Source organism: Vigna unguiculata, chromosome 4 (assembly GCF_004118075.2).
Source record: "Vigna unguiculata cultivar IT97K-499-35 chromosome 4, ASM411807v1, whole genome shotgun sequence".
Classification (NCBI taxonomy): domain Eukaryota; kingdom Viridiplantae; phylum Streptophyta; class Magnoliopsida; order Fabales; family Fabaceae; genus Vigna; species Vigna unguiculata.
In genome coordinates this window covers 4,915,810-4,939,096 of record NC_040282.1, presented here as the reverse complement: position 1 = coordinate 4,939,096, position 23,287 = coordinate 4,915,810, and the positions used below count along the sequence as shown (strand labels likewise).

The window sequence follows — 23,287 nt, the reverse complement described above, 5'->3', positions numbered from 1 at the left end:
ATTATTATATATATACAATATATACTTTAAGGCATAATCACAGAAATAATTACCGGTATGTATGGTTTTCATGACTTGAAATCAAATTAATAAAATCAGAATATATTTTGATTCAGATTAACTAATAATACCCGTATATTTTCTAATATATGATTGGATGAAAAATGCAATTTAGAATAACATATATAATTACTTTATCTGTATTAAGTAATAAATATTTTATTTGATTGGGATGTTTTAAAATGGTTTAATTATTTTTATTTTATTTGAAACTTATTTTTTTATTCTTTTATCATAAATGATATTTTCCATTTCTTAATACTAAAAGAACTATAGTTAATAAGAGGAACACCTTTCTCTATACTTTTTAATGAGGATCCTAAAGAGCTTGATGAATTTGGGCAAGGTTAGTTTATATGAAAACTTTATATACTTTTTAGTTGATACTTTATATGAAAGCCTAAAATATATATTTTGTTTTTGTAGATATAACTTCTCAAGATGAAGTGGGACCTTCAAGTGCAATTAATTTATTAATTTAGATGATTGAAGATGTATTAAGATGTATTAACATTTTGATGTTGTTTATGGGAGAACTTACTAGAGAACCTATGTATTAAGATGTATAAATATTTTGATTTTGGTGTATTGAAGTATGAGGCATATTTCAAGTTTTATTTCCTAAGCACTTTCAAATTATAAACTTTATATTATTATTGCGTATTACAATCATATGTAATTAGTGCAATTCAGTTCAAAATAATGTAATTCAGTTAAAAAATAGTGCAATTCAGTTCAAAATTAACGCAATTCAGTTCAAAAATAGTACAATTCGGTTCAAAAATAATGAAGTTTATTCAAAATCAGTGCAATTCGATTCAAAAACGGTTCAAAAATAGTGTAGTTAAGTTAAAAATTAGTGCAGTTCAATTCAAGAATAGTGCAGTTCAGTAAAAAATAGTGTAGTTCAATTAAAAAATAGTGCAGTTCAGTTCTGATATAGTGCAGTTCATAAAACAGTTCAGTTTATAACAGTTCAGTACAGTTTATATTATAGTGCAGTTCAGTACAATGCAGTTCAGTCCAGTTTATTTTTTCAGTAAAACAGTTCAGTTTAGTTCGTCTGAACTGTTTTTCAGTTCAATTTATACGAACTGTTTTTTAGTTCAGTGCAGTTTTTGGTAGATCAGTGCAGTTTGGTTTATTTTGCCCAGCTCTAATGTTAACTCGATCATTCTTGTGCTCTTTTTCCGAGACAGAGATAACTATCGGTTTCTGTAGAGCATTTATGTGGATATTTCTGAAACGTTGTCTGGTTAATTAGTGGGGAATGACACTGATATTTCCTTCAACACCAAAAAACCAAGGTAATAATTAAGTGGTGTCGTATTCGAACCATTTTTACATATATTGTGAAAAGAAATACGAAAGGTTTCCTTCTGAATTAATTTTCTTAGGACTTGGAAATAGTTCTTGTTAACTTATCTATTGCGCCTGCAGAATCTACATTTTCTTATAGGCGCAGTTTCCTACGTCTAAGGTATATTGTTTGAGACAAACCAGCTTTTTGGTTTATAACACAATTAGCTAAAATTAAAGGGAGTACATTATTGGGACCAATGACAGAAGAAAAGAGAAAAAGGAACGGTGCACATTGAAACAACATTTTTATTTATAATATTTCTTATTTTAAAGAATATTGATTTAGAATTACAAATCATGAATTTCATCACTTTAAATATATACAATTCTAACATCAAGTTTAGTAACAAATGAGTTGATATTAAAACTTAATTTAATTATAAACATTGACCATCGTGGCCTAAATATCATACTTAATAGTATATAATTAAACTAAATCAAAGATAATATGAATTTCAAACAAATTTTGAACTAATGTTACTCTTTCTTACAATTGGTTTAAAATATAAAATCATTTTTTGAAACAAATTAATCTAAATCATAAACTTTTTAAACTATTCCTGTCACAGAAAGATACAAGTGTATAGAAGAAAAACCTAATTACATACATTTCGTTCCCCCTAATCTATGATACCATAAAAAGTCAGACACGCCATGACTTATATACAACATAAAAGACAAATAAATTAGTAACAATTAGGATTACATGCAGGATCTACCTGGGACAAGACACTAATAATGATGGAAGCATTCTTCAAATTATCATCAACAAAACGTTGACAATTCCATCAAGCAGCCTTTTCACAAACCACAAAACTCCCCGGATTGATAGTAATGCTCTTTGTGCAATTATCAGTTTTGTATATCCCAACAAGTCGATCAGCCAATTCAAACATGTTGTTCCTAAGACTACAGGAGGTATAATCATATACCATTACAAGTGTTAGAAATATTACAAAGTATGTGCAGTAGAAAGACACTGTTACTAGTTAATTTATTAAAAATTATAAAATCACAACTGAAACTTACGAAATTAGTTTTAAAAATCTTCAATAGATAATAAATGACTTCATTGAACTTTTAATCCCTCAAATGTAACAATGGTCTAATCTTAATCCCTCAGTTCCATTTATGTCAAGCATATGTATAATTTTAGTTCTCAAGTTTCAATTTACATCAAAGTTTCTTGATATCATAATTTACGCATTTAGTTTTTTCTTGAGTTGAGAGATGTGTTTAAAAGATTAAAAAATTCACAGTTACATTATCTAGAAAGCATAAATGGTACCATTAGAATTTCAAAAACTAAATTACACAATTTATGACAAAAGATGTAAGTAGGTCATAATAAGTATTTTCAAATGAGTTCATTACTATTATTTATCTTATGTAATTTAATGATAATCCGGGTAAAAGGACATACCTAATGATTATGAATTGAGCATCTTTGGTTCTGTCTTTCACATAATGCCCAACGATAGAAACATTCTTGAAGTCTGTCAAGCCATATAGTAAAGGAGTTTAATACATTGCATATAGCATTTACAATAAAAGAATTCAGGTGTGAAGTTAATGGTAAGTACCCAGGGCAGCATCAATCTCATCCATTACATAAAGCGGGGTAGGCTTGTAATGATGAAGTGCGAATACAAGAGCCAACGAGCTAAGAGTCTGTAAAAGAAATAGAAAAAGTATATAGAAAGGAAAAAAGATCATGGTGTGCATAACGCATTTTAACATTTTCTGCATGCCTAAGAAAATGATATCATGCACAAGCAGCATAATGCTCAATTTCTCATGCGGGTTCAACCCAGAAAATAGAATTCTAGTTTGTAGATAATAGTGCTTTGGAATGTAACAATCGAGACCAAACAAAAGGAAAATGCAGACAAGAAGCAGAGATAACCTTTTCACCACCCGATAAATTTGCAATATTTTTCCAGCTTTTCTTTGGTGGTCTGACACTGAACACAACACCTTCAGAGAATGGATCCAAAGAATCAACAAGCTCGAGTTCTGCATCACCTCCAAGAGTAATCATCTGCAAATGATAAAAGTGGTTACAGATGACATAATCATAAGTCTAGGAAACACAACAGCTTTAAATTTGGTACACCAGACTGAGACAATTTTTTTTGTTTTCATTTTCCATCTCCTCAAAATAGTTTTAAAAAATGTCACCTTAATTTTGTTTTCGTTCTCATTATCAATATTAAGGAAATAGAGAAATCAGTATTGTTTACCTTTATTATTCCTAATATATATATATATATATATATATATATATATATATATATATAGCGTTTGACATTTACCAAAATCACAACTTTTAACGGGCTACACAAACCATGAGTTCCGATTCTAATTTGCAAAATTATGTCAGTATCACAAAAACTGTGCATTGAAGAAAAAAAGAAAATATGCAATGCAAGACACCATGTAAAAATGGCACAACAGGAATGGTAACTACTAGGAAATAAGTTCCTGAGAATGATACAACATTGTTATGAGATATTCTTAACAATGTTTTTAGGAAATGGAGACTGTAATAGACGGTATATTTTAGAAGTGGCATGTCTTCAGAAGGCAACATAAAAAATAGATAGTTCACACGGCAAAGTTGAATCCATTTTAAGAATAGCTGTCTTTCTTCAACTATGTGGTGAACTCATTTCATTACCACTAGATTCGAGCAAATGTTTATTGCTGCTGCCAATATTGAAATTCGCACTCTTAAGCAAAATAACTAAGAGCATTATATCAATTTATGCCACTAAAATTTTACATGAGTAGACTCTACATAAGATTAACCCCTTAAAATTTTAAAAAATAAATTGTTGATTCAATTTAACATCATTTTATAACCAGTAATGCAAATTTTACAGATAACTTGTCATCATAGTCACACCAAGTTGCCAACATGCTGGTCTGAAGGTCTTAAGAGAGGTGACAAAATCCATAAGGAGTTAAAATATCCACAAACAAATCTGGAGGAGCACAATTTCACGTGTTTGAGGCAACGAAAGTGAGCACTCAAAGAGAGATAAAACTCCAAACCTGATACATTTCCTTCAACTTTAAAGATATGGCATTAAATCCTTCCATAAACTCGTCCAATCTGCAATAACACAGTCAACTAACGTAAATGCAATGCATAAAATAAATTCAACAATATATATATATCATGCACACCTCTTCTTTCTCCATTCATCATACTGCTTCTTTATGTCATCCCGCTCCTGAGTGACTGAATTAAGTTCTTCAACTCGTCCATTGTATAAAGATACCTTCTTTCGATATCTGATAATCATAAGAAATTGTGAATCTTCATTAATACAACATCGGAAAAAGTAAAGATAAACAGGGCAACAAATTAGAAAAACTCATACTCTGAAATTGAATCAAGATTAGGATTCATCTCCTTCAGTTGTACTTCAAAGAGAGCGACCATTTCACAGGCTTTTTTTAGGTCACAATCACCATTAAGATGTTCATCGGTCAATGTAGCCTCAAGCTTTTCTTGATCCACTAAATCAGCATGTATTCTGCATACCATTTACAAACTTGTAAGAACTTCAGAATGATAAACCATGTATTCCAAAACAGTTCTCTAATAACATACTGTTCGAGATGTTTGTGAATATCAGTTTGCAACTCATCTAGTCTTTTCTTGTAACCTTTCCCCGTCATTTCTAATTCCTTGTATGCTTTCTTCATGTCTTTTAATTTAAAGTCAGCATCAACCTGAAAAATAATGACTGTAATGAGAAACTTCAAGTTGGTTGCAATGTGAAAAATGAACAAACCAGTACCTCAGATGCACGCAATTCATCCATCCTTTTTTTCATCTGGTTGTACTCGGATTTTGCTTGCTCCAAGACAATCATATGTTTGTCAATAATCTGCACAGTAAAAATTAATTAGCCATGATCCTACCCAACCAATATACATAACTTTCAAAAGGTGCATTGCATTATACACTTCTAATGTATTTCGTTTACTAAGGCAAAAATTTTACAAAATCCAAAACAAGGCTATTAATAACCTCTTGGGTCTTTTTATAATTCTCTTGAACTGCAAAAGCTTTCTGTTCTATTTCTGCAAAGACTCCAGTTAACTTCTGCTTTTGTTCAGTAAGCCTATCTTTCTCCTTCTTTGAATCTTCAATTCCTTTAGTCAATTTTTTCACCATCTTTTGTCCCGTCTCTATTAGGACCTTGAGGCGGTTTATTTCTGAACTATTCTTATCAATATCCTGGTAAAAAGGGAATCATCAGTACATAAACAACCCCCAATATCAAATATAATTGAAGGTTCTTGATATAAGAGATGCTTACAGTCTGAATTTTCTGGACCTTTGACTTCTGAGATTTTAATTTTTCACCCCCAACATTTTCTAAATTTCTCTGGAGCTCCAAAGCCTGTAATTTTCAATCATTAATTAAACTATCTAAGTTAAATATAAATATAACCTTTATTTTCAACATTCATCCACCTTTAGAAATAAAAATAAATGAAAGACCTGTCAGGCAACCCTCAATTTCTAAAGGAATTAAAAGAATGAATTTCGAGCAAACCTTTTCCTTCAACTGTTTAGATCCATCAGTTAGTCTTTTAATCTCCTTTTCTTCGGCAGAAACAATTTTCTTCAGCTCTTCCAATCTTTTAAGCTCATCCTCCTGTGGCATCGATGCTGCCTCAAGGGAATCAAGTTGTTTCTCAATATAACTAAATTGTGAACTTAAACTGTCAACCTGTAGAGGAAGGGGAAAAAGTCTCAATGCCTGCATCAACAAGTCTAAGAAAATTACAATTTACTTTTCTCAGGCTCAGAAATAGTGTACTACCTCCTTCTGACTTTTAGCAAACTCCATGTCTAAAGCAGCAACAGCTTTTTCTGAGGCCTGGTAACGTTGCACAGCAGCCACAATTCTTTGGCGAATGTCATTCAATTTAGCAGTCAACTCAAACAATTCCTTCTCGGCATTTGCAACACTTTCTACAGAAACGCTTGTAGCTCGAATAGATGTCCCCATCTTCCCACCACGGGGCTTACCACCCCCACCACTCATTGTTCCAGATTTTTCGAAGAGCGCACCATCAAGGGTGACAACCCGACGAAACTCATTATTTCCACCATATGCTATACGTGTAGCCTAATTTTACGGTGTAAGAAAATGTTACTATTTAACAGTTTAACACCACTGGCAAGAACAATTACAAATGCAACAAACCTACAATTGTATATTGCAACCAAATGGTAAATAAGTTAAGCCTAATAATCCGATTAGTGTGTCTTTGTTTCTTAAACAGACCAGATAGTAAGCATAATGTTATAAACATTGAAAGTTCAAAAGAGAGCCATATCTAGAAACTTGCTTATCAAACAATTCTAAACATGGACATGATGATTTTCATATCTGAAAAATACCATTTTACAACGAATCCTTAATATTTAACATCAGAATGGAGTATCCTCCGACAAAAGTGCAACTGACCTGGTCAAGATCCTTAGCGACCACAGTGTTTCCTAGTGCCGCATAGAAAGCAAGCTTCATTCTTTCATCTTGAACTTTCACTAAATCAAAAAGGCGTGGAACCCCATCTGGAGTGCTTACATTCCTTTTCATCGTTGGAAGAAGATCAACTTGCTTCTCCTGAATAAAGAAAAAGCGTTTTAATTACATTTATCGAATATCTGATTTAAGTATTATCAGCACATAAAAAGCATTACAGAACCAAACAGAGCATCAATCATTGTTAGAGAAAAGTGACATATCTCTTAACAATCATTTACAAACGATATTGAATTAAGGGCATTATATTGGCACTGTGTTCTTAAAGTAATTTAAAAATTAAAGACCAACTATGCCAAAAATTCAGGTTGTTAGTTGAAATTTAATAGAGGGTTTCACAATTTCTTGTACAAATGTTTAAAAACAAGAAAGAGTGAAAATGTTATCAAATTTTTGTAACTATTAGTGAAAAAAATATAGAAATGGAAAACATTCCCTAATACCAAACATGCCCTTAAATTATAACATAAACGTGCTTGAGCATAAACCCAGTTGTAATTATACATACACAAGGAACCAGAAGTGAAGTGAAGAAATTTAATTTATGCCTTTTGAAATATTAAACAGTCATTTTTAGACAACAAATTGAATAATATAAAAAAAATACCAATATCATGAAAGTAGCAACACCAAGATTCTCTCTACGAAGCAGCTCAACGCATGCTTGAGCTGCATTAGTTGTTTCCACCACAATATAATCAAGTCCAGCACATGCTGTTGATATTGCAACGTCATATTTTGCTGCAAAACAATTTATAAGAAGTTAATCCAATTACATACAAAGCAGTGTCACATGATAAAAATAAATTTAAAAGTATTAATGTAATGTAATATCAATCTAAGAGCAAAACCAGTGTTCTAAGAAAATTTGGATTATGTTACCAACAAATAATATACTCAGAAGAAATCACAGATCCCTGTTTCCATGAAGGAAAATTTCGTATTAAGATCAGAATTGTCTTAACTATTAATAAAAAACACAGAAGAAATCACATATCCCTTCTTCAATGATGTATAAATGACCACTGTACACTAACGAAGTACTAAGTTTGCAGTTCATTAACTTCTGCTTGATGGCTATGATCAAGACCATCAAGAAATATAATCATTCTCCCATGACTAGAAAGAATGCTTCTGAAAACATGAGACAAGTAATAGGTTTTATGCTGATTCTAGGATTTGCATTTGGAATGTTGAATATTAATTACAGGTATATTATCAATATATTCTATTAATTTACACACGCTTTTCAAGTATGATTTTTGAAATAGGTATTTAAGTTTTAGATGTGAGGTTGGTCCCCCTCATGTGTTTACTTACTCTCAAACAAGAACCAAATAACGAATTGGCAGAAGCACAAGCCTAGGCTTTAACCAGTAGTTTAAAACTTCCATAATCATAAGCTTTGAGCCAAGCCTACCAAACTTATTTATTTTCGTCATGTAGAATAAGATATGGTTTTCTTTTGAATGTTCTGTTGTGCTGAGTTTGAACATAAAATTTAATCTTAGATACAAACAAGAGCATCCGAAGTCACATTCCTAAAATTTTGCAGCATTCAAGTGTCATAATTTGGAAGGCATGGAACTTGATGAAGCTAAAAGTGTTATTGGAGAACCTCACCATCAATAGCACCTAAATCACCCATGCGGCCATAAATTCCTTCTATTTGTTTTGTTTCCTTAGCTTTCAGGATTGCTTTTAGAACTGATCCCTGACTCTTTTCAGAATCTAGAACAGACTTCAATTCAGCAACCTTCTGTCTAGCACTTTGCTCAAGAGGAATCAGTTCATCTTGTTCTTTGATACATTCCTTTAAAAGGAGCAACCACGTCACCACAAGCCTCAAAAAAGAAACATAGAATTAAGAATAAGAAAGAAAATTTGCTAACTTCTTCGATTTTGTGAGCTTCTGAAGCATCACGCTTGCTCTTTTCTATATCCCTCTTGATTTGAGAAAGGCTGGCAGTTTTTGATTTAATTGTTTCTGATATGTTTTCCATCTGCTTTTGAGCATCTCTAAATGCTTGAGAAGCACCTTCATGCTGCCAATTAAAGTAATAGTCTTCTATTAAACATCCAACAACAAGAAAACATAAAGGGACTCGGCTCCACAAATGTACCATAATTCAAATTCAATATAAATAAATAAATGCACCATCCATAAATCCTGAGCATTCATGTTCACAAAGGGCCATTTTATTTAAAGTGCAGGAGAAGCATAAGCTTTTAAATCGAAATAGCTACTGGTTAAGTTCACAAGCATGATGAAAACAAAAAAAAAAAGTTTATATGAGGAGAAAGAATCAATTTTCGTCCATGTTCAGTTTCTTATGTTCACATTAGAAATAACTAAACCACAATCCAACTCTTTGTTTAGTCTGCTGATTGGTAGTTGATGGACAACACAAATAATTTTGTGACATGGTGTTTGATATGCCAGAAAACTGGTAAAAATGTGAAATGAACATCAAACCCCATGTGTTACTCAATGGTAACAACAATGATAGTAGTGACTGCAAAAGCTGTGACAGACAGTAACAACCATGAAGGTAGTACCAGGGTCAATGGTGTTGCTGTGATGGCAATGATTGGGGGAGTAAGTATAGTTGACAAGCTAGTTGATGGTCAATTAAAGATCTCATATTGACTTAAAATATAGCAAAATTACAACATATAAATGTATACAAACTTCATCCTAAAAGTAAATTTTGTGAGGTTAAATTAGACCTTAATCTACTTTCCAAGAGGGCATTAGAGTCTATTTTAGCGAAGTTTATTGAGTCCATGTTACTCACATTTAAGATGTCTAGTCCTCAACATAAGAGAGTGTGTTGAATTGAAAGTCTCGTATCAACTAGAGATATAACCAAATTATACTATATAAGTGCAAACTTTACCTTGCAAGCTGATTTTATAAAATTCAATTGGACTTTAATCAACTTTCTAAGAGTTAGTATAGTGATTGAACACCAAAGTGGGTAGACCATTCGGATTGTTTTCTACATTGCCCATTAGAAAAATGTTGATCTTTAGTTTATTACGTAATAAATTTCTTTATTTTTGTCCTGTTCTTCATCCCTTTTCATGTAGTTCCATGACCTCTTTCAAAATCAAACTAAGAACAATAACTGTTCTGTCCAGTCCTTCACCTTTTAGCTAATCACAAAGACCCTTCAAATTATATGGTCGCAGAAAATTGTAAGGAAATGATAGAGGCAAAGCCCGTTAGAGAGTTTCCTTCTACAATCACCATAAGTAATTACTGTAACATATACGGATTTACAATGATTTTTCAAAAAATATATACGAATGATTAAGAGCAAAGAATAAATTACTGTCTTTAAAGCTAAGACTGGGAGCAATAGCACTTAAAACGTAAGAGATGTCCTTATCACCTTTTCATTCAGAAGCTTACTTTCTGTACATGCAACTTCAAGTTTTCCCTTGTGCTCAATCAAATCTTTCTCCCAAGGTTCAAGCTCAGAACGAACTTTAGCAAGCTCGGAGCGGTACTTCTCAGTTTCAACTGCTCACCAACCAATGGCAGGGACACAAGATAAAAAAAAATTACATACGACAAAGTAGCTAAAAACCATCTATTCCACATGGGATATCAGTTCATTTTGTGTACAGAGGTATATTATAAATAAAATATGAAGACCAGCCTCCACCACAAAAAACACCGAAAATCAGCATGATGTATTCCAGACAATAACTAGAAATAATATAGACCTCACGAGATAACTATATGCAGCTTACTCCAACAAAAATAGCAAAGCATATATTGAAATCTATTCAAATATGTCAATAGAATATGTGTGTTCACTCTAACGGTGTTTCGTAATCTCAAGAGGCAGAAGACCACCATGACTATCTGTTAGGCATTAGAATAAGGAACCTAACTAAAATAAACTTTTTAACGTTAAAATAGAATGGAAAATAAATGTAGTAACTTGCAAGGAAGTATGCTTAAGAATCAAAAACGTTTTAAAGAGGTTTTGACTAAAGTATAGTTATTGGAGTTGGAGATCCATCACCACTTCAGCAAGGCAAATTTAATTAAAAGCACTTTCCAATATATTGTAAATAAATTAATAAAAATGATAAAAGTCCACCTTTGGAAATCTCTGTGATTTCGTCCAAGATCTTCTCCTCATCAAGCAACAATTTTTGCAGTTTTGGAATATTATCCTCAAGTTTTGGTATCAAATCAGTTGATTCCTCGCCCTCTTTTATAAGGGCTTCGATTTTGGATGAATCCTGACAGACAAAGTAGAAAAAAAAGAATTAGATGTCTCGTGAACACATAGTTTCAATTGCATTGAACTATGACTTCCCTCTACCTTTTCTACTTTATCCTCTAGCTTTTTGATCTTCTGACCTACGTGCTTAAAATCTTCCCGAAATTTAACATCCTGTCTTTCAAACTCCTTGAACTCTTCCTTGCACTTCCTCATATCATTGTCTAACTCCTGAAAATGAAAGAAGTTAAAAATGAAAAGATTACCACCTCAAAGCTTATTATTAAGAATAAATGCACAGCAATATAACTATGAAAACTGATTCAATTACAAAACCCATGTCATCCAAACCTCTTGTCTTTTTGTATAGTTGTTGTGCTTATTTTCAAGGTCTTTAAGAGTTTGTTTACTTTCTTGGATTTTATCCCTGGAATATGATATCACGAAGACCTTCATGAGACAAGAATACAAATTCAACAATAAAGAAACAATTAAATTACCTTATGTAATCCAAATTACCTTTCTTCCTTGAGATTTTCTTCTAGAGTGACTACATTCCCTTTTAACTCATCCATTTTTCCACTTGTATCATCAAGGGCCAACTTTGTCGCTTTCTCGTGCCATTTTAACAGAGACAACTCCTTCAACATGTATGATTCTGCTTCATTCTTCACATCCTGCAGCAAAAGAATGGTAAGTGTTGGACAAATATAAAATGCTTACACAAACCCATAAATTTACATACCTCCAAGCCGTCTCTTTCTTTCTCAGCTAGCTTAACCATTTGCACAACCCCAGATCTTTTCTCATTCAGGGATTCTAACCTAAAATATCACAACATTGTTTCAAAAATTAGATACTCCAAAATTGAAATAAAGCAATTACTTCAACAACAACGAGCTCAAAAACATGTATACTATAAAAGAAGAAAATAGGAAGAACAATAAAAGGTATATTAAAATAAGAGTGCATTTGGATGGCTAATTTCTTAAACAACCCATATCAAAACTTTCTAAGAAAGTCTTAAACAAATATAAAATAATCAAAGCTGGGAAGAACTGCTGTGTTTTTTCAAAAGCCTTCTTAATACTGTATTATAAGCTATTTTAGAAACAGAAAAAAATTCAATGAAAGTACTAAATACTTATTCAAATTAAAAAAAAAATAATAATAAAAAAAAATCAGACCACTACTGCAAACAAGTATAAATGATTTCATAATGTTGATTGAGAAAGTTTCATGGCCTGTTTCGCCAGGACTTAATGGAAAGAGTGCTAACAGTTTATGTGATTCATCAATCTTTTCCACATATTTGTTGGTTCCAATTATATCCTCCAAGTATTCTAGAAAACCTTCATCATGAGGTCCTTGAGCTTTTGGTTTCATAAGTGAAATCTGCTCAACTTCACCCTGATAAGAAGCAGATCAAACATCAAAAGAGGTGGAGAGAATAGAACATTTCCAGAAAATCTTAAAATCACCATATAACAAATAACAGACCTGAAGGATTAGAAACCTGTTATTGTCAAGGTCAACACCTTTCCCTTTTAGTTTCTTGGTAACTTCTGTAAAGTTACTTGTGCGATCATTAATGTAATACTTAGAAGAGTTGTCCCGGAAAGCCACCCTGGTAATCACAAAATCACTTCCTGAAACAGCCTCATATGTTCCATCTTCCTGCAACCATTGATACTTTTAGTTTTTACTTTCGTTAAGAAAATATAGAAGTAAGATGACATTAAGAAATAGATTCAAGTTCAACTCAATCTCACAAAACTAACTTGCAAGATGATATTTATACCTCACTTATATACCATAATTTGACATTATCTTTAGTCGATGGAAACTCTTCAAAAGACCTCTTCATACTGAGGATTGGACACCCCGAGCGATCGGGAGGAAACCCAATAGCGGGTAACACTAGACCTAACAAACTAGATTGCTTTAAATAACTCTAATACCATCTTAGGGTCTATAGTATCACCTTACCGAGTAAATTTTATAAGATTGAGTTAGACTTAAATTCCATTTTCTTAAGATGGTGTTAGAGTCATTGAAAACATATCCTAGTGAAGTTTGTTGGACATTGTGTCACCATCTAGTCCCAGACTCAAAATGTCCAATCCTTCCCATGAGAGGGTGAGTTGAAGAATTTACATCAACCCGGTTCAAACTCGTGATGAGTTGGGTTAAAAAGAAATTTTTTTCTTTTAAATGATGGTCAATTTGAACCCGACTCACTTAACACACGGGTTTAATAGGTCCGAGACAGGTTGAAAGTGGGTTGACATGAAACCCACCAACAACAATCCTTTATTATTTTTTTAACATTTTTCATAATTTTTTAATTATAATTATTTACTAATTCTTATTATGTAGGTTGACAATTTGATTTTTTTAAATACTAGAATATTGATCAATAATATTTAAATAGTTTGAATGTTTAATTTCTTTGTCTGCCAAATTTTGTAAGTTGACACTGTAATTTTTCAACTACTTTATTTATAGTAGTTTGATGAAATCCGAGTACTTTGATTGCCATGTTATAAAAAAGAGTCAAATCAATCCACTTTGATTGTCATGTTATAAAGAAGAGTCAAGTCAATCCACTTTGATTGTACAGACAAAAAATATATAACATAAATAGGAGAAACAAAATCTTTAAGTAAGTTAACCCACCTAACTCCACTAATCCGTGATAGATTGAGTCAAGTTACAAAGCTTTTGACTCATCAAAAAATAAACCAAGTTAAGTTGACTCATATTACCTAACCAATTTTGACAAATTGAATTAAACTTAAATTTCACTTTCTTAATAGGCTCATTTCATAAAATAAAACCACAAGTTTGAAAACTCTTTAGTCACGGAGGCATAGACATAAACTTACATAAAAAAGTTCATAACTGGGAAATAAAGGAAAGTTAAAAATAGAAAAAAGCAATCAAAAACATAGCCAGGATATGGAACTCTTTGGTGTCATTGTTGGTTCCTATAGTTTGTTTTTGTTTTTAATTTTCAATTTCACTTAGAAATTCTTGAAAACGGGAATCAAAATATTAAAAAAAAAATAACATTTTTGTAATTACTTCTTATTGTTATAAACATATCAACAAAACAAAAATAAATAAAAGCCCACACACATCCTCGGCTATGTAGTTTTAGAATAGAAACATCAAATCAACTAGCTATATTCTCAACTGTTCTAGGAGGCACTTTTTAGTCACAATTAGTCAATTATTGAAAGCAAGACAGAGAGCTATACAGAATATGTCATGTTGAAAAGGAAAAACAAAAGTCGTTATCCACTAGGTGAGATCTGCTACATAGATCAGACCACACTTTTCAACTCAGTTAAATATCAAAATTTCAGAAATACTATACTATTATATCATATTTGCAGAGCTAAAAAACATGTCACTTTTACGATTAATACGATTGTAAATATATCTAAAGCCTAACAAGGTTAATAATAAGTAGAAAAATACCAAATCTATAATCTCTTGAAAATGAACAGAAACCCCCGCACTATCCAAGTTCTGGTGATTAGTAGAATTGTGTATCAGCTCCGAAACTTTGTTCAGCCGCATCTACAAGTACCAAAACCAGTTTCCAAATAAAAAATAAGCACACCAACACTAAACATATCGAGTAGGAAAGAAATAACATTCTAATTCCAAAAATTGTGAGTTTCTTGAACATCTTTGAACACACCTGCTTTGCTCGCTTCCCAAACACAAAAAGCATTGCGTCGATGACATTGCTTTTTCCGCTCCCGTTAGGTCCCACCACTGCAGAGAAACTCTGAAATCGAAGAAATACAAAAGTTCGCAAATTGAACCCAAGCAATTCAAAAGGTCAAAAGTTCGCGAGTGATACCAAAGCGGATCAAGGTATTCTAGTAAAACCAAAGCAACTCAAAAGTTCACAAGTGAACTTAGTGCAATTCAAAGTTCGCAAGAAACCGAAGCAATCTAAAGTTTGGATGTGAAACCAAAGAAATTTGAAGTTCGTAAGTGAAACCGAAGCAATTCAAAAATTTGGCAAGTGAAACCGGAGCAAATCGAAAAACGCACAAAATCACTAAAAAGAAGTTCGAGTAAGAAAGAACATTCCAATTCCACAACTCCTGAACTTTAGAAACATTATGTAAACACGCCAATTCAAAAGTTTGCAAGTGAGATTGAACCAATCAAATTATCGCAAGTGAATTCGAAGAAAATCGAAGTTTGAAAGTGAAAGAGAAGAAGAAAAAGAAGAAAAGCAAGACTGGGAAGTGAAAGAGAAACCCTAACCTTGTGAAAAGGACCGACGCGCTGCTCGCCGGCGTAGGACTTAAAGTTGCGCATGATCATCTCCTTTATAAAGAGCCTAGGGCGCGCGGAGCGGTGGCGTGTGGCTGAGTGAGGCGCGGACTCGGCGTGCGGGTCCATCGGCGCGGGCGAGTCGACTCGGAGGTGAAAGGTTTGGAAGTTGGAGATGGGAGAGAGCGGATATTGGTATTTTGAAAATCAAAGAAAAGAGGAAATGGGCATTGGCGGGAATTCGAATTCGCAATTGCCTTGCCATAGGGTTAAATTAGTTTTTGGTATTTCATAAAATTAATCACTTACCTGTATAAAAAATAATATTTTTTACCCTTAATATATAGAAAATATATTAGTTTAGTTGTGACATTTACTTTCTCATCAAATTAGTATATTCAATAGTTAATAAATATAATAATTTAATTTTGATAATTATTTTGTTATTGTTAGTTTAAATATATTATTCTTTTATTCAAATTATTATTAAACTAAATTACAATATTTAGATTGTTATAAATGTTAGGCTTAATTATTATTTTGATTTCCTAATTTGTTAGTTTTGTTCATTTTGGTCCTTTATTATTTTTTGATTCAATTAAGTCCTCTAATTCTTTAAAAAGATTCAATTTGGTCCATGTTCGTTAAGTTAACGGTAACACCGTCTCCGTATATGTCACGTGTTATTTTGTGAAATTTTTTATTTTTTTTAAATTTTTGAATTTAAAAAAAAAATAAATTGTCATGTGTCACTTTATGATTGTGACACGTGTCAATTTAACAATTTTTTATTTATTTGTTATTTTTTATTTAAAAAAAATATTGTCACGTGGCAGATCACGAGTGTGTCATGTGTGAAACTAACATTGGTTGTTTTTAATTTAGTCCCTCTATTTATAATTTTTTATTCAATTTAGTCTCCTAATTTTTTAAAATGATTCAATTTTGTCCTCTCAAATTTGAAACCAAATTAGTAATTAAGCTTAATTACAACTTATATATACATATTAAAATAATTTTTAATATATTTATAAATCAAATTACTCCACCTAACTATTCAAATTATTATATGGGGTGAACTTCAATCTATAAGGGATGACTTGTATGTCACTTGGCACGGTACAATGTGTTTGTGGTGATTGCATGGCTAGAATTTGTTCTGTAGTGGATAAACTAGTAAACCTCGTTTTACTGGTGTAGCGCCTGGCGATGAGAATTGAATCGTCAGGCGAGAGCTACAAATGAGGGAGGCCCTGGAGCGCGTAGCGCCTAACAATGAGAATGATTTCGCCAAGTGATAGCTATGTGGGCAGTGGCCACTATAACGTGTGGCGCCTGACGGTGAGGATGGTTCCGCCAGCCGATACCTAGAAAATCAAAGACCTCTGGAGCACGTAGCGCCTAGCGGCGTGTGTTGCCCGCCAGGCGGTCTGCAATGCCATTTCACCTAGCAACGCTTAGGCTGTGCCAGGCGGTAGCGCAGAGAACGTGGGTTATTCATTTGGAAATGGTGTGTGGTTTACACTACTTGGGATGATACCTTTGAGTATGAAACTTGCAGAGGCCCATTCATGAGTTATAACTCAGAATGGATGGTAAACACGTGGCAATCACGGGTTGTGACATGGTGATATTTGAAATCTAGTGCGAGCATGTGAGTTGTGGCTCATATTGGTTGACTCCACTTGATTGGCAATCATGGGTAGTGGCATGTGATGTTGCGAATCTTGTGTTGAGAATACATATTGTGGTTCGTATTAGAGAACTCTACTTGGCATTACAGATGATGATTCATAACATGATAGTTTTGCACGTGTGATCTACGAGTGATAACTTGTAGAGTGGAACCACAAGTGGTAGCTCGTGTAGCAAGTGGCTTTAAATATATATATATATATATATATATATATATATATATATATATATATATATATATATATATGATTTGTAATAGATAATAATACTTATACACTCATTTGTGTTTTAGTTTGACAATAATAATAAGGTTGTTACATAAAGAATAAATTGTTCCTATCAAATGCATCATACACTCCTATTATGTCGAAACATTTAGTGTGTGTAAATGTTTTTTTTTTCTTGGTTGCTGTAAAGTTTCCAGACTCACTCATTAATCTATTTTCTTCATTCAATATCCATGGATTTCATGATAAGAGAAGTAATTGTGAAGATTTTAAATTTTCTTTAACATGTTCAACTTATATTTTTTTTATAAAAAAGTTATATATATATATATATATATATATATATATATATATAATATAATATAATATAATATAATATGTGCAAAATTTAATGACAAAGTCTCAAATTACAAATCTCATTGAAGTATATAGATGAGAGTATAAATGACCTTATTATAATTGAGATTATTTTTAGTTGGACATAATCCCGACTTTAGAGCACAAACCAAACGATTACCATAGGTCAATGCATAATCAAATATGAAAAAAAAAACCTTTTACATATGAAGTATTATAAACCATATAAAATATTTGTGTAAGTATTGAGAGAAAAAAAAAGCTAGTCCATATATAATAAATTACAACAATATCAAATACAGACTACACATGCACTTTTAGATACTATATAACACATTCAAAATCTCAGATTTTGTAAGAACCAACAAAGAAACTCTAATTAGTGGCTACCTAATACCTCAAATAGTATGTTCTTAAATATTTATTTTCTAAGCCTTATAACTTAGCAAAATTTACATGCTAACTGGTAGGAGATCCGTGCCATGGGTCGTGTTTTTTTTTTATATTCTGTAATTTTTAAAACAAAAATTTTGTTGTTATTACATAAATCAATTATTTGAATTAATATTATTATTGGTTTTATTGCATATAATAATTAATTTTATTATTTAAATATATTATCGATTTAATTAATTATAACAATTTATAATAATAGTATTAATAATAATAATATTATTATTATTATTAAATCAAACTAAAAGGCATGTGCATACGTCGTTGTTAAAGTAAAATGTAAGTATATTATGTAATATAATCCCGTATAAAATAAATACAATATAAAATTGATTTAAATATTTTGAATAGAAACACGTGTACATATAAACACTTGTATGCTATATTAAAATGAAATGCATATGCACGGATCGTTATTAAAGTAAAATATAGGAATATAGTGTTATATGGTCCCGTATAAAATCTATACGACCTGAAATTGATGTAAAAAAATTTAAATATAAACACATGTAGATATAAATAAAAACATGTATATTATACTAAAATAAAATGCATATTCATGAGTCAACATTAAAGTAAAATGTAGGCATATTATGTAATATGGTCCCGTATAAATTAAATACAACATGAAATTGATGTTCATGTTGTATTTAATTTACATGTATTTAAACACTTGTGTTTGATGTTTATATGTAAATGTGTTTAAATAGAAACACATGTACATATAAACACTTGAATGTTATATTAAATTGAAATGCCTATGTATGAGTCATTATTAAAGTAAAATGTAGACATATGATATAATATGACCTCACACAAAATATATATAACATGAAATTGATATTAAAATTATTAAATAGAAACACAAAAAGATATAAACAAATGTATATTATATTAAAATAAAATATGTATCCACGGGTTGTTGTTAAAGTAAAATGTAGATCTATTATGTAATATTGTCCTGTATAAAATAACACAACATGAAATTGGTGTTAAAATTTGTAAGTAAAAACACATGTACATACAAACACATGTATATTATATTAAAATGAGATGAGTATGCATGGGTCATTGCTAAAGGTAGGATGTAGTCATATTATGTAATATGGTCCCGCACAAAATAAATATAACATGAAATTGATGTTAAGATTTTAAAATAGAAACACATGTATATTACATTATAATGAAATGCATATGCACATGTTGTTGCTAAAGTAAAATGTGGGCATATTATGTAATATGGTCCCGTACAAAATATACATAACATGAAATTGATGTTAAAATTTTTAAATAGAAATACATATAGATATAAACACATGTATATTATATTAAAATAATATGTTTATCCACGAGACGTCGTTGTTAAACTAAAATGTAGACATATTGTGTAATATTGTCTCGTATAAAATAATACAACATGAAATTGATGTTAAAATTTTTAAATAAAACCACATGTAGATACATGTATATTATATTAAAATAAAATGTGTATCCATGCGTCATTGTTAAAGTAAAATGTAAACATATTGTATAACATGGTCCCATATAAAATAAATACAACATGAAATTTATGTTAAAATTTTTTAATAGAAACACATGTAGATATAAACACATGTATATTAGATTAAAATGAAATACGTATGCACATATTGTTGCTAAAGTAAGATGTAGGCTTATTATATAATATTGTCTCGTACAAAATAAATATAACATAAAATTGATGTTAACATTTTTAGATAGAAGCAGGAACACATGCAGATACAAATACATGTATATTACATTAAAATGAAATGCATAGGTTAAGGTCGTTGTTAAAGTAAAATGTAGGTATACTGTGTAATATGGTCCTGTATCAAATAAATACAACATAAGATTGATGTTAAAATTTGTAAATGTAGATATATTATATAATATGGTCCCGTACAAAAATAAATAAAATATGAAATTGATGTAAATTTTTTTAAATAGAAACAAATGTATATATAAATACTACTACTACTACTACTACTATTACTACTACTACTACTACTAATAATAATAATAATAATAATAATACTAATAAATATAAACACAATTTATTTTCACATTGTTCTGGATTTCGGTCATTTTCAATCACTAATTATAGTAATAAGATCAGAAGGTTACAAAATATATTACAAGCTAATAAAACTTTGGACAATATTACATCTCACAGCCTATCTTGATAAAACGTACCAACTATATTAGTTTGTGACACAACTACAACAACATTTGGCATGCTCATTAAAAAGCCAAACAAACTAATCTTCAGGATGTAGTCCATGATTCCTTTCAGTTGGCCTGAGACATTAGTCAAGCTATCAAGACTAACAAAAGATGAAGATAGCAATTTGCTTTAAATTAAAAGGTTTCAAATATGCAAATAAGTCTAAAATTCAAATAAAAGGCTATATTCCTAGTGTCTGGTTTGAGCACCCCAAACTTTGTATCTGCTATGACAATTCAACCAGATGTTTGAATTGTAATTTATTGCATTGTAATTCTTTGAATTTCTCTTTCATCATTATCATACAAAATTGTTTCTCTTTGTGCATGTTGCTATTCCAAAGGACTAAAGCTTTTGTATGCACTTGCTGCACAATGAAAAAACTAATGAGAAATTTGATTAACAAAAAATTATCTGCTCCAAATATTTAAACTACCAAGTCTACTTTAATACTCTAATTTATCGTAGAATGGAAGAAAGAAAGAATAACACAAATTATGAGAGATAACATGATAAAATTTAAAAAACATGATATCATTGACTTAATCTCTAATATCATTTGCTAAACTTACCTATGTCAAACAAAAACTTGGAAAACAAAAGGCTAGGCTTACCACACCTTCAATTATTTTACACAAAAAGTCACATCTATTGGATCTCCAGTATCAACATATTGCAAAAATTCTTCTTTAGGATTTATCCACAACTGGGTGTGCACATCAATATATCATTGTCTGCAATGACATCCACACACATAAATATATACAATTTGCAATATAGTTACCAACAAAAGAATCCTCTTCACTTTTGGTTGGGCATTTCCATATAACTTCGAAGTTCAACGGCCTTTCCACCAATCAACATAATGGTGAGTTGAGGGTGACCTTTGCTACAATTTAAAATATATGACATGAATGTCGGTTACTACAACAAAATGAAATAGTTATCTAAAACTAATACATGATATTTGGTATTATGTTTAGAGTAGAAAAACGTATGAAAAAGGATTAGATACTTAGAATTACATGGTGATATTTGATATTTTGTGATGATATTTTTACAATCATATTCCATGATTTTCATCCAGTTCTCAAAGTTCCCAATTTTCTATGAATTCATATGAAAGTTCATAGCAACCACACTTCATAAAAGTAAAAAATTAAATAATAAATTAAGCACATATCATACTCTGGATACCTTGAGTTATTTGAGAACAAAAAGCAACCTCCTTTATGCTATCAAACTTGTTAGCCATCCTATCAGATAATTATGGGAAGCCCTATGATCAATGCTTTTGCCATTGTACCTATCCATCCTAAAAATTTCAAACAAACAATGAGCCTAATTGCAAACAATAAGATGTGAAGGAGGACTTAAAATATGAAATTGCTATAACTTGATTTTGTTATGATGCAGCCACATACCTCAATCCATTTGGTCATATGGGTCTGAAATCCTATAATCTACAAAAGCAAGAAACAATTTCAATGAGTGACACTCTGTTATGCTCATCTTCATCTTTTACAAAAACCACGACAAAAGTATACAAAGATATTAAATGTACCACTCCATAGTAATAGAACCAACAAAATAAGATGACATATAAAGATAACATCTAAAACATACGAAGCTACAAAAAAATCTTTTTTCCAAAATGAAGATTATGAAAAATCTACCTTAAAGATTGGGGTTAACACAAAAGAAGGAAAAAAGGCACCAAAAAAAATCAATAATCACTGCAAGAAATCTCATAATAGGGTCTTGAGGTTATATCTCCACGGACCTAAAAGAAACTCAACTCAAACTTCAAGTCAATAGGATTGAAAGCTAATGCATATTTTAAACTATCATACAAAGCAAACAAATAATTCATCAACGAAATCCATAGCAAACACAAACCAAAGCTTTTTACAACAAAATTTAGCAAACCCCTAAGTATAGAACAAATACATAAAAATATACCCAACTAACCCAACAATAACATTAGCAAAAAAAAAAAAATACCCAACAAACCTCCTCAAACCCAAAAGAAAGTCGACTCAAGATCTAAGAACAACGAGGATGTATGGATATATTTCACCGAATAAAAAGTAGAAAGATATCCTTTGATGAAGGAGACCTGCAAAGACGAAATAGTAACAAAGTTCAGTTAAAAAAATACAAGAAGAACAACAAGATCTAAGAACAACAAGGATGTCTGGATATATTTCACCGAATAAAAAGCAGAAAAATACCCTTTGATGAAGGAGACATGCAGAGACGAAATAGAAACAAAGTTCAGTTAAAAAAAAAAAGTAGAAGAAGAACCTCTTATGAAGAAGGAGAACTCAAGCTATTAAACAATACCTAAAGTTCAATCTGATGTTAATTGATTAAGAAGCAGAAACAAAAAACTTAGATTAAGATGAAGAAGGATAAGTTATGAGAAGAAGTAAAAAAACCCTTTTATGAACATCGAGAAGGAGAACTCAAAAACAAAGTTGGTTTATTATAACTTACCTTCAACTGGATATGACGGCAAAAGCAGGAGACGAAGAAGAAGAAGACAACCTTGAGGGTTTTCTTCTGGTTTTGTAAATTTTTGTGGAAGAAGAAGAATGGGAATAGTTTTTTTCTCGGAGAAGAAAAAGAATAGTAACTATTTGTTACACGTTAATCAATATTTTAATCAAGCATTGAATGTGGGTCATTCAAAAATTTGACCAGCCATTAAAGGAGAAGAAGCGGGAAATCTTAAAGAAGAGAGAAAAGACGAAAAAATCCTTC

General features: G+C 31.1%; 1 protein-coding gene across 1 annotated transcript; it reads right to left on the bottom strand.

Annotated features, from left to right (window-relative positions):
• Positions 1-1,950: 1,950 nt before the first annotated feature.
• LOC114182717 (structural maintenance of chromosomes protein 4) lies at positions 1,951-15,768 on the bottom strand. Its single transcript, XM_028069650.1, has 28 exons — positions 15,536-15,768; positions 14,955-15,044; positions 14,729-14,830; positions 12,743-12,919; positions 12,522-12,652; positions 11,988-12,066; positions 11,762-11,919; positions 11,594-11,669; positions 11,345-11,473; positions 11,117-11,261; positions 10,397-10,527; positions 8,891-9,043; positions 8,622-8,811; positions 7,606-7,739; positions 6,921-7,079; positions 6,270-6,578; positions 6,000-6,176; positions 5,760-5,843; positions 5,468-5,677; positions 5,235-5,324; positions 5,045-5,166; positions 4,812-4,967; positions 4,615-4,722; positions 4,480-4,540; positions 3,329-3,463; positions 3,006-3,093; positions 2,846-2,918; positions 1,951-2,331 (listed from the first exon to the last, which is right to left on the bottom strand). The coding sequence occupies exons 1-28, from the start codon at positions 15,671-15,673 to the stop codon at positions 2,211-2,213; spliced, it is 3,726 nt and encodes a 1,241-aa protein (XP_027925451.1). The 5' UTR covers positions 15,674-15,768; the 3' UTR covers positions 1,951-2,210.
• Positions 15,769-23,287: the final 7,519 nt, after the last annotated feature.